General features: G+C 43.4%; 1 protein-coding gene across 2 annotated transcripts in view; it reads left to right on the top strand.

Annotated features, from left to right (window-relative positions):
- Positions 1–12,689, top strand: part of POU2F1 (POU class 2 homeobox 1) — a 168,545-nt gene extending 155,856 nt beyond the window's left edge. For both annotated transcript variants that reach the window (XM_077820285.1, XM_077820295.1), the window contains 6 exons: positions 2,740–2,885; positions 5,613–5,792; positions 8,217–8,322; positions 9,226–9,571; positions 10,358–10,446; positions 12,379–12,689. In XM_077820285.1, coding sequence (XP_077676411.1) covers positions 2,740–2,885; positions 5,613–5,792; positions 8,217–8,322; positions 9,226–9,571; positions 10,358–10,446; positions 12,379–12,689 — 1,178 coding nt within the window. The remainder of the gene's footprint in view (positions 1–2,739; positions 2,886–5,612; positions 5,793–8,216; positions 8,323–9,225; positions 9,572–10,357; positions 10,447–12,378) is intronic.
- Positions 12,690–12,708: the final 19 nt, after the last annotated feature.

A 12,708-nucleotide genomic window follows, 5' to 3' on the forward strand; every position in this document is an offset into this window, starting at 1 on the left:
CACAGGTTCATGGCCCTCTCCAACATAGTGAACATGATTCAACTCAGTCCACAAACCATAGTCAGGAACTGCATTCTATTACTGGGCCACATTGCGGTCATGACCTTCATGACAGAGCACGCCTGACTTAGAATATGCTGCCTCCATGGATGGCTCAGAACCATTTATTCGCCCACCAAACACAGTCTACATATGCTCCTTTGTGTACCTGCCTTCATGAAACAATACCTTGATTGGTGGAAGAACCATCACAACGTTCTGTCCTGTTCACATATCCTTCCCCGACGGTCGTTATAATGACAGACACCTCTCTGCTAGGGTGGGGAGTGCATCTAGACAGTTACGTGATCCAAGGCAAGTGGACGCCGCAGGAGACAATGCTACCTATCAATCTCCTGGAACTCAAGGCAATCAGATATGCTTATCTCCGATTCCTACTACTAATAAAAGGAAAGCACATAAAAATCATGATGGACAATATATCATGCATGTTTTACATCAGCTGCCCAGGAGGCGCCAGATCTCCCTCCTTTTATACTGAGGCCCTCAAACTTTGGAACTGGTGCATACAAACCCAGATTACTGTCACAGCAGCCTGTCTCGCAGGTATCCAGATTGTGACTGCTGATGCACTCAGCAGACAGTTCTTCCAAGACCATGAGTGGGAAATAGATCCCACATATTCCACCAATGGGGCACCTTTTTGCCACAGAGGCAAACAAAAAATGCACCCACTTCTGCTCAAAGGCAGACTGGGTCACCAATCCTTAGGGGATGTTTTTCAACTTCAGTGACCGTCAAACCTACCATGTGCATTTCCTCCAACTCCCCTAATAGCCAAGACGATGCTCAAGATAGAGCGAGACAGGGCCAGAGTCATTCTAATAGCCCCTCCCATGGCCAGACAAACGTTGTTTTCTTACTTCCTACAGCTACCTTCCTTGCCCTCCAATTATTCTTCGCAACACTCCCCACTTCCTCTCCCACGAGCACGGGAGGACTCTTCACTCCAATCTCAAGACATTTCATCTCAAAGCGTGGTTAATTTGATGGCTCACAGGGATAGAGACAACCTGTTCAGACAATGTAAAAAGAGTGCTACTACACAGCGGGAAACAACCTGCTTGCTACACATATTGTCAGAAATGATCTCCTTTTGCCTGTTGGTGTGGCTGTAGACAGCTTTCACCAATGACTGCATCACTTTCAGATATACTAGACTACACCTAAGCCCTAACCATTTTCGGTTTATCATTGAGCTCAATAGGAGTCCACCTGGCTGCCATCATGACCCTTCACCCCTCTATAGAGGGTATTCCATCCTTATCCACCTGACCATAACAAGGTTCCTCAAAGGGCTGGGAAACCTCTCCCCACCAGTCCAATGTCCATCTCCAATATGAGACCTCAACCTGGTGCTTAAATGCCTCACAAGATCACTCTTTGAACCTCCTGGCTTCTTGCTTGCTACTCCATTTGTCTATGAAGACAGCATTCCTGATAGCCATCATGTCAGTGCAATGGGTTGGTGAACTAGGGACCCTGATGGCATATGGCCCCTTCATAGTATTTTTTAAGGATAAGGTCACCTCTCTCCAAATGCTTACCTAAGATCTCTTCTGCATTTTACATCAGTCAGACCATTCACTTCCCTGACTTCTATCCCTAACAGCATATGAATCAGCAGGACGCAATACTATATACCCTGTATGTCAGAAGAGCTCTGACCTCCTATCAAGACAGAACAAAACTCTTCAGAAAGACCAACAAGATATTCGTCTTGATTGCACACACATCAAAGGGCTCTGCAATCTCCAGCCAGAGACTTTCCAAATGGATTTCAGACTGCATTAACTCTTATTACCAATCTCATAACAATGAGCCACTCTCACTCATACACACCCATTTGGCAAGGTCTACTGCCACTTCCATGGCCTTCCTCAAAAATGTACCGATCATTGAAATAAGTAAAGCTGCCACTTGGGCTTCTGTGCATACGTTCTCCAAACACTATGCAATCACGCACAACTCTGCCTCTGATATGATATTTGGCTTGACTGTACTCTGCTGTACTGGATTAGACTCCAAAGCCCCTTCCACCTTAGATGGTACTGCTCCGTAATCACCTATAGTGGTGCACCCTTAGGCACACTACTCGCAGAAGAAGAAGAAGAAATGGGTTACTCACCCTGTGCAACAACTGTGGTTCTTTGAGATGTGTCCCCCTATAGGTTCTCCACCACCTGCCCTCCTTCCCCTCTGCTTCAGAGTTCTCTGCTATAGGGCTTCATGGTAGAGAAGGAACTGAGGGCGGTTCACCCGCACAGTGCTATATAACAACGGGATGGGGCACAAGACTGACTGTCATGCAAGCATGGGCCGAACAGACGCTGCTATGAGAACTCTCTAATCAAAGGTGTGGGAGGCTCTGTCACACCTAGAGTGGAGCGCCCATAGGGAGACACATCTCGAAGAACCACAGTTACTGCACAAGGTGAGCAGCCATTTTTTGTTTGTCACAAAGGATACTGGGCCCTATTTATAGCTTGTAAATTGCAGGTATAAATGGTAATACCAGGTTAATACCTCTGCTGTGAAGGAGCCCACCCAGGTCTGGAATGAATATGGGGTACATTCTGCCATCTCTTACACTGGTAGAATGTGTGGGATCCTTTAATTGGATTGCAGTGCACTGACACAGTCTCTTACTGATACATGCTGTCTTCTGTTCTGTTTCAGAAAATCTCTCATCTGATTCAGCTCTCTCCAGCCCAAGTGCCCTGAATTCCCCGGGGCTGGGGATTGAGGGCTTGAACCGTAGGAGGAAGAAACGCACCAGCATAGAGACCAACATACGTGTGGCCTTAGAGAAGAGTTTTCTGGAGGTCAGTGAATCAGTTGCTCTGCTCAGCCAATTTGTAATAAAATAGAATAGTGGCTTTGTTCAAGAACATGTCCATTAAGGCGAAAAGAATTCTGCAGCTAGGAGCTGCACTAAGCAGACATTGTAAGATATGCAATGATTGTTGAGGATACAATATAAGAAATAATATATTTAAGATGCATATTAAACATAATAGACATTAAATATTTAAAGTAGTATATCTTCAGTGTGTGTCTGTCATCTAGTTGTTGGAACAGGGGACTAGGAGTCAGAACTCCGCAGTTCTCATCCCTTGTGTTCTGTCACAGATTTGCTGAGATATCTTAGGCAAATCATATAATCGCTCTGCATCTGTTTCCTCAGATATAAAACAAGGTTTGTAGAATCCTCAACTGAAAAGCACAATATAAGTTCGTTGTTGTATGTATGTGCTGATATCTTTAGCTGTGTTGGTCTGTGTGTTCATACATTTGCAGGTGTATCAATCTGTATGTTGTGGGCAGATTGTTGTTGTCAAAGGGTGGGGAAATCTGTAGTGACTTGTGAAAGTGTATTGCAAAACAGTTACAACATATCTGTCACGGGGTGTACTTGCCCTATAGCACTTCAACTGGCCAAGTGTGGTGCTGTAGTTGCTCCCTCAGTTTCCCCTAATGTCATCAACAAGTTCAGTGAAGCTTTACGTATGGAACAATACCCCTAATGAGAGGTCTGTTTATTAACCAAAGGCTCAATGAAAATACAAGCAAAACTTCACCCCAGCGTCTTAGCTGGGAGACAGTTTGAGTTTGTTCTCATCTGGGTCCACCATTCCTGTACAGCAAGGTTCTGTCGGCTCAGCTCCTTTCCCTGAAGTTAGACTTCTTGCCACTGTCTGGGAATAATCCTTCCCCAGAGCCAGAGGTCTGTGGCTATCTATCAGCTGCACCTCTTTTCTGGGGCAACATGGAGTTGGGCTTCCTGCCACTGTTTCGGAATTCCCTGTCCCTCAGACCGTGCCTTCCAGGCCCCTGGTTCTGTTGAGCTCTCACAAGAGCTACTTTCCTCACAAATTTTCTGTCTCTAGGAGCCAGCCCTTTATCATGCTCATTAACTAGCTGCCAACCAACCACCAAGGGATTTCATTACTTAAAAGTAACTAAATTGGCTCATTCTCCCTTACAGGAGCCTGTCACGAGTAGTCTGGTCCTTGACTTCCCTTAAAGGCCCAGCCCCCAGAAGAGTATAATTTCATGAGAGGCTCAGAGAGGGCCATACTTAGGCAATCTTTCAATCCACTTAGTAAAGTGTATGTACCAAGGAAGGGGGAATAGTAAATATTGTACCAAGCAGAATGATCTGTATTCACCTAATTTTAATAAATTAAAAAATGTAAGTGCTGTCCCACTGGTTCTTGACAGCTGTTTTCCCTTAGTTTCTTAGTCAAAGGATATCAAGCAGTAGATTAAGGCGTGATATTGTGCACACCAGGAAGGAGAAAAGAAAAGGAAATAAGCGTCTGTGCACTTGGGGAAGGTGGAAAGAGAACCAAACATCATTTATGTTTAGACTCTTAGTTGACTGTGTGTAACTTTGGTAATTTAAGTACTGTAGTCACAAGTGCAGGATAAATTAGAGTCCAAGTCCCACCTCTGCAGGGGGCCTCCTGAACATCATTTTGTTGTGCTCTCTGTACTGACAACTTTCAGAGCATCTGATCATCACTGGTGCTAGCCCTTTTTACCTCCGCCTTTCCCATGAAGTGATGAAAGAATCTCCCCTTCCTGCAAGGTCTCAGGCTTCATCCCTGGCTTTCTGCCCTCCAGAAATTATGATTATTCCCTTCTCTCTGAAAGAAACACATGAGCTTTAACTCCCTTACCCAGCTACACTGAACACAGCTTCCGCTAGTGTTTCTTGTGACCAGAAAGATGGAGGTGGGGGCCAGATTGTGGACACACATGACCTGTCGAGAATTGTCCTGATGGAAGGGAACTTTCAACTGGCACAGAGCCAGCACAGCCAGTTCTAACACCAGCCACACCCCAGTTTAGGGGACATGTTGGGCATAGCAGAGCTTTGCTTTGCTGGACTTCCTCTGGCCCAGGGTCCCATAGAGACCCTAGGCAAGTGGTGTAGGTTAGTGCAGGCCCAAGGCATCTCACACTAACGATGGGGCCGGCACAGACCAGCCCCTATGTCAGGGAGCAGTAAGTGGCACCCTGTCTGCTTGAACACAAAAGAGAATCTAGCTCAGGAAGTGCTATAGGAAACATCCATGTTCAGTAGCAGTCATGTTGGGAAAGTGTAGTTAAGGAGGCATTTCAGGGAGAGGGCTTACCTCGGACAAAGCAGAAGAGGTTTTGGAGGCAACTTAGAAGAAGGAGCATTTGGGGAGCTGGGACAGAACTGTAAAATGACAAACTTGAGAGTTGGCAGCTAGGAAGAAAAAAGGGTCTGTTTAGTTGGGGAGAGGCTGGATGAGAAGAAGGGAGTTCTGAGTGTTCGGGATTCTGAACAGGAAGAAGTGTCCATCTGAGGTTAGGGGATTGGGAGGATGGTCCATCAGGTCCCACTTTTGCTTAATCCATTCCTGACAACATCTGCTTTGATAAAACAGGAAGGCCTATTCCAGCTATATTTTGTTCCTTCCTCCAGCTCTTTAGTTTAGAATCCTGCTATGCTGGACCCATAATGCAGCACTCATCAAAGTAATTTCCATGATTTTCAGATATTTCTCATTTTTCAGAACCAAAAGCCTACCTCGGAGGAGATCACCCTGATAGCTGACCAGCTGAACATGGAGAAGGAGGTGATCCGCGTTTGGTTCTGTAACCGGCGCCAGAAGGAGAAAAGGATCAACCCACCCAGTAGTGGTGGAACCAGCAGCTCTCCCATCAAAGCAATTTTCCCTTGCCCAACCTCACTGGTAAGAATCAAGAAATGAAGATGGCTCAGCACATTGGAAAAGATCAGTCACTCCTCTCCTCCTGGCAATAATGGGAATTACACATATTTTTCACCTGCTCTGTGCAGCAAACTTATGCTCACAAATGTAACTGACATACTTAATTGGCATTTTCAATACTATATTTACTGGTTCCTACTGTGTACTATAAACAAAAGGTAAATCTTACAAATCAGCCAGTGTGAATGCATTATTTAAATACGCAAACTGAACTTCTAACTTGATCTGGCAGTAATTTACAGCTGACTAAATACCACTTACAAAGATGCAGTTTATATTACTGCTTTGGACATATGCTAAGAAATCATAATTCACATAATTCCAGATCGGTGTACTTATCCAAAACCCTTTCTTTAAAAGGAAAAAAATGTTACCCAGTTCCATCCTTTCCATCTTGTTCCAGTCACGTTAATGCATTGAATCAGCAGTAGATCCTATCAGTTTTTAGGCGGTAGTTGGCAGACTGTCACCCAAACCTGATTCTACTATTTTTGTCCCTTTGTGGCAGGGTTAATGTATATCAAAGTGAAAAAACACTTTAGCTAATCTTTGTAACTCATTTTCTAAACCTTATATTTGGCTAAGGTAAACACAAACTTACTGAAAACATATGTAAACAAAGTGCACTCCTTGAACTCCACGCCACCATTGTTCAGGGATGGCTGTTGTTATCTAGACAAGGTAACTGAGCTTCTGATTATATGAAGTCTGTGGATTTCATGTAGCCTATAGCTAGTCTATTCTATATAGGATTTTATACTGCCCTCATCATTTTATCTGAGCACCATACAGTACTGTATTAAATGTCATGACTAACATCTGTCATGTGTGGTTTGTTCTTTCTGTCATCCTCTTCTCAGGGATGAAATTGTGTGTGTGCAGTGTAGTGTTTGTTTAGAAGGGGTTTTCTTCTGTTTTTTATACATGTTGCTGTGTATTTGTTAGAGAAGGCAAGGTTGAAGAATTGCATGTTGCACTTGGAGCAGAAGGTGGTGAGGTTTGTGATGGTTTTAGTTCCTGTGGGAGTTCTCAGACAAGCCCTTGAGAAGATTCTGTCACTTGCAACCACAAGTTTTACATTGTGGTGTAAAGTTACTTTACGCTTAAGGAGCAGAAGTGCCAACCCTGGTTTTTCATCTGGGAGTTTTAGGCACTATTGCAGCTATGTTGGGCCAAGGCGATTGAGAGCCTTGAAGATAAGGACCAAGACCTTGAACTTGACTCTGTGTTCTGTAGGAATCCAGTGTAGAGCATGGTGGACAGGTTTAATGTGCTCGCAGTAGCCTGTGTTGATGAGGAGATGTGCTGCAGCTCTAGCTGTTTCTCTTTTTATTTTTGTTCATAGAGTGTTAGAGCAAAATGCTAACAGGTTCATCCTTCTCCAACCTAGTTTTAAACACGTCAAGCGACAGTCATCACTTCCTTTAAGAGTATATTCAGCAATCTTACAGATTTCCCTATTAGAAAGATTTCCTAATCATTTACGTACATTTTCTTTGGTTTAGTGCTATCCCTTAGTCTTATTTTGGGTTGTCCAAGAGGGTATAACTGATAATCACTTTCTTTCATTGATGTGTATATGCTTCATATATTTATAGACAATTAGCATGTCTTGGATGTACATACATACACTTCTAGTTCTTGATATGGATATTTAATTTTTAATCTTTCCTAATAAATCAATCCCTTCAGCCCATTAATCACGTTGGTTGATTTTCTCTGAATTCCCTTCAGTTTATTTATAGCTTTCTTCCATTAAGTTGTCCAGAAGTAAAGGCAGTTGATTTCATTTGAATGCTCTGAAAGAGGTCCTTCAAACCAAGAAAACACACAGAAGTGAAGTTCAGATAATTTGGTTGATAAAGGTGAAACAAGACACTACTTTTAACAATGGTAAAACACCTATCTGACAAATAAGACTAGGATGCGTTGGTGCTTGGAGTGCCTTCAACTAGAGGAAGTGAATTGGAGCTTGAGAAGTATCAGAAAAAGCATGTACAAAACATTTTTTATTGGGTCCCCTAAGTTTCCTCTCTCTGAGAAAGTCTCCTTGAACACTTGCCTCTTGTTAAATGAGGATAATTGGAAATCCTGAGATGCTGGATGTTGATGGTTAGTTCCTGATGAGCCACCACTAAGCTATTGGGACAGTATGTGTGTGGTGGATTTGCTGCTGCTCGTTGTCAGGTCCATGAGTGGAGCAAATGTCACTAATGTGGTCCCAGACTCTGCCCGTTCAAGTACTAAAGCAATCGAATGAATTTAAAAAAATGTGTAGGATTTCCCATCCTTATCTTTGGTTGAGGATGAGAAGATAAGAATGCAAGTCAGGTAACTCTTTTCCTTCTTACGAGTTGTACAGTTACGTTCTCTTCTAACCTGTAGGTGGCAACCACGCCAAGCCTTGTGACAAGCAGTGCAGCTACTACCCTGACTGTCAACCCTGTGCTCCCTCTGACTAGTGCTGCTGTAACTAGTCTGTCAGTCACAGGTAAGATACAACCTAAGCTGTATCAACACAGAAGGTGTTTCAGAAAACCACTGCAGTCAGGGATAACGAATTCAAATGATAGAATGGAAGTTCAGTGGATTATTGGTGGTGTCTACATATCAAACAGATAAAGATTTTAAGGTGAACAATATTTTGAGATTTTTGGTGCTCCTGTGTTGCAGTCTAAAATCTCTGTAGATAACTGGCTCTTGGATTTGTTGTATCCTTGTAAGACATGTTGTGTAGGAGTCTCAGATGCCCATAACCTGTCTAGCTGAAGGTGAAAAATAGAGAACCAAAGGAGTGCTTTGTGGGGAGCAAAGGATTCTCTGGGAGCTCACAAATATAGCTTAGGTATACAGGTGCGAAGAAACAATATGGAGGATTTCCCTTCTCTCTGCCCAGATACTCAATTTGACTTCAGTCTGATTTCCTTCCTCTCATCTCACTCCCACTTGCCTGTTTAAAAATTTTTAATTACAAAGCAATTCAGTGTTGATGGAAGACTCTGGACTGACTGTCCTAGAGAGTGAAGTCCTCTGTTTTGCCACAGAAAGCTTCCCTTACACTGCCCTGCCAATGTGCCTCAGTCCTATGTTGGAGTAATTCATTTTTCATGGCTGTTCAGTCTCGCCTTTCTGCTGAGACCGTCACCCCTGGTGACCTAGAAGCAAAAGGCACTCCCGTTACCAACCTGAGCCACCCAGCTTCCTCCTGAAGAGTCAGTTTGATTTGAAATCCACGCTCACCAGTCCCCCATTCTTGAATTCACTGTGCCCTTCAGTCCAACAGAGACATGTCTGTCTCACTTCCTCTTTCCTGTGCTGTCGAGTCCAGGTGGTAGGGGTTTCTATTCAAGCATGCCTGTGCTTTGGACTCTTCTAACTGGAATCCTCCTTCCAGGCACAACAGAAACCACCTCCAACAACACAGCAACCGTGATCTCTACAGCACCTCCAGCTTCCTCAGCAGTGACTTCACCCTCTCTGAGTCCTTCCCCTTCTGCCTCAGCCTCCACTTCCGAGGCATCCAGTGCCAGTGAGACCAGCACAACACAGACAACCTCTACTCCCTTGTCCTCCCCTCTTGGGACCAGCCAGGTGATGGTGACGGCATCAGGGTTGCAAACAGCGGCAGCAGCCGCACTACAAGGCGCTGCACAGTTGCCTGCAAATGCAAGTCTCGCTGCCATGGCTGCTGCAGCGGGGCTAAACCCAGGCTTGATGGCACCCTCACAGTTTGCAGCTGGGTAAGGATTGTCTTTGCATTCTAGATGATAAATGAAGAAAATAGTACAGGGGCTCTGTTCATCATGATTTTTTAATACTATGTTTTTCACCTACACCTCTCAAAGGGTTTACAAATACTAATGAATTAAACCTTGCAACACTCCTATAGCGGTGTTATCCCCATTTTATAGATGAGGAAGCTGAAAGGTTTAGTGACTTGATCAGTCATACATTAAGTCAGTGGCCGAGCTGGGTGTAGAGCCAAGGAGCTCTGACTACTATTTCCTTGCTGTAGCCATTAAACTACACTACCCATGTTGCTAACTTTAAATTGAATTGGCATCTTAGATTCCCTTCGTTCCCCTGTGTTCAGTTCTGTTCCTTTCGACCCAGAGCAAGATGGAGAGCACCTGAATATTTATTGGAAATCATTCTGTTGCTGCTGTGTGACTAAAAAAATATTGCTGTAAATGCCTTGTAGTTCTTTCAGTTTCTCTTTATTCTCATTTCCTTCTGCTAGCTCTCTAAAGAGTTGCAAGAAGTCACTGTGAGTGTAATTCACGGCAGTAATAACTGCAGCTTGTGCCTTTTGGGTGCCTGTTCTTCAGGCTTGTTGTTAAGCACAGTGTTGAAGGGCAGCTGTGAAGACCACATTGTGGTATGGGAGAAATTAAAATACTACAGGAAATGTTGTTTTTTTAAAAATCAGACCCTTGAATTCTACCTTCTTTATCTATATGATGGTCTCTGAATAGTAACACAGCCTCCCTTGATCTCTCTCCTGGTCTGTTTTCTTGATATCACAGAGGTGCCTTACTCAGTCTCAATCCAGGGACGCTAGGTGGTGCTCTCAGCCCAGCTCTGATGAGCAACAGTACGCTGGCAACCATTCAAGGTTAGTAAACTTCCTTTTAATATATAACTGATTTTGTTACTTGTGTGGTTTACTCGCCAAAAAAAGAGAGGCGACATTCTTCATCTCCAAAATTCAGTAGTCGGGGACAGAAGCTTTACAAAGATGGCACACAGATGATTTTTTTTTTTTTTTTTTTTTTTTAGAATTGTGAATGGTAAGATACAAACTTGGGAGGCAGGTTAGGACAGCATACAATCTCAGGGATTTGGTGGTGGTGATAAGGAAGAATGTGGTGCTGGGGTGTGGGGGGGAGGGACTGCATTCATTTTGGACATGGAGGGACAATTTTAACAGGCTGTTTAGAGATCTTCTTTTTACAGCTCGTTTAGCAGATGCTTTAGTATAGTTGTCTTGATCAAGGCTGATAGCAGAACAGTTCCGAGAACAAGAAACCTGAACACAAAGATCCAAGATCAAGACTTTCAAAATGTGTATCTAAAGTCCTTATTTAGGAGCTATAAATCCATAAAATAAGGAGTTAATTCTTTATTTAAATGTCTAAATGAGTGGCCTGATTTTTTCTTGTGTGGCGCATCCAGCAATTTCCATTGACTTTACTGAGAACCATTTGGGTTCTCATCACCTCTGAAAATCAGGCCAGTTATTTATAAACTAAATTTAACTATTCAGTTAAAAAAAAAAAATCTTGTACCAAGTGCACAAATAGCAAAGAAGAATGTTATTCTGAGAGCAGATCTCATGGCAAATTGAACCCTGGGTAGATTTTTGAGGTAGTATGTAACTATTAAAGTGCATCAAAATTTAAAAAGGCTTTACTCAAACAAGTCAAGTGAACTTCATATTGTAGTGGCTCCCATTCTGTGTGAATATGTTTTCGCTTCTAGATTCCTTGAATAGGCCTTTTTCTGGCCGGTAGGATGGAGCAATATGTCCCCACTAAGGTCCTGATCCAAAGCACATTGAAGTCAGTGGAAAGACTCCCTTCAGTTTCAATTGGTTTTGGATCAGTCCCTTAGAGCCATTTCAGTTTCTGCAAAATCTTATCCAGTGCTCTCAGGGAGCTTTCTCTCAGTAAGTACTGGCTCCTGTTATAGGGTGACAGAACAGTGGAGGGCAGTTTCCCTGGTGCCAGACATTTCACCCTGTGCTGATGCTTTGAGAACATTCAGATGGGAAATTCTGAGAACAATCAGATGACTTGGGATCAGGTTTATATTTTTAAGATTTGAAAATATCCAGCGAGATGCCTTTAATTTGTATTCTAGATAGGAACTTTATTTTTATATTTTTACAAAACTTAAAAACAGCTTGTGCTTAGCTTCAGCTGCTCAGCCTTTCCCAGCCAAAACGCAACCAGGTGGCAACTGCAGCTGATCTGGGTAGTGTGAAGTGATGCTCCAAAGACATCAGGTACCACATGGTTGAATTATGCCATGTGCTTGCGCAGTTACTTAGCTGCATGAGGCTGACAACATACAGTTACTGTAGAACAGATCCTGAAGCAGATAAAAGCAGTTTTTTGCAGATAGTTTGAAAATGAGTTAGGATTATACACTATATAATGCATTAAAATATTTCATAACCTCTTTTCTTTTATGTAACATATCTTGTTAAAACAAACTCTGGATTCCTTTTAGATAGACACGTGTTAGGGAGATATAGGTAAAAATGAATAGCAAAAAACTTTTCGACCCTTCTCTATTCTTTGGGATAGTGAGAGGATCCTCCCTCTTACATGCTTAGTTCTGCCTGCCTCGATAATGCCAAATCCCATTTTCAACTGATTTGTGAATCTTTTTATGTTGCGTTTAAGTAAGAGGAAGGAATCTTTAGTCATGGGAAGAAGGCTATGCTCAGAAGAGGGAAAACTGAAGTTCTGTTGCACTTTGCTGCATACCTCTGTGCTGTTAATGCTAGTGTTCTCTTCCCTGCACTTTTCTCCCATTTTAGCTCTTGCATCTGGTGGCTCTCTTCCAATAACATCACTGGATGCAACTGGGAACTTGGTGTTTGCCAATGCTGGAGGTACTCCTAACATCGTTACTGCCCCATTGTTCCTGAACCCTCAGAACCTTTCTCTGCTCACCAGCAATCCAGTTAGCTTGGTCTCTGCAGCTGCCGCTTCCGCAGGGGCCTCTGGACCAGTCGCCAGCCTTCATGCCACCTCCACCTCAGCTGAGTCCATCCAGAACTCTCTCTTCACAGTGGCCTCTGCCAGTGGGGCCACTTCCACCACCACTACTGCCTCCAAGGCACAGTGAGCCGGGCTGAGCTGTGCTA

Source organism: Eretmochelys imbricata, chromosome 1 (assembly GCF_965152235.1).
Source record: "Eretmochelys imbricata isolate rEreImb1 chromosome 1, rEreImb1.hap1, whole genome shotgun sequence".
In the NCBI taxonomy this organism is placed as follows: Eukaryota; Metazoa; Chordata; order Testudines; family Cheloniidae; genus Eretmochelys; species Eretmochelys imbricata.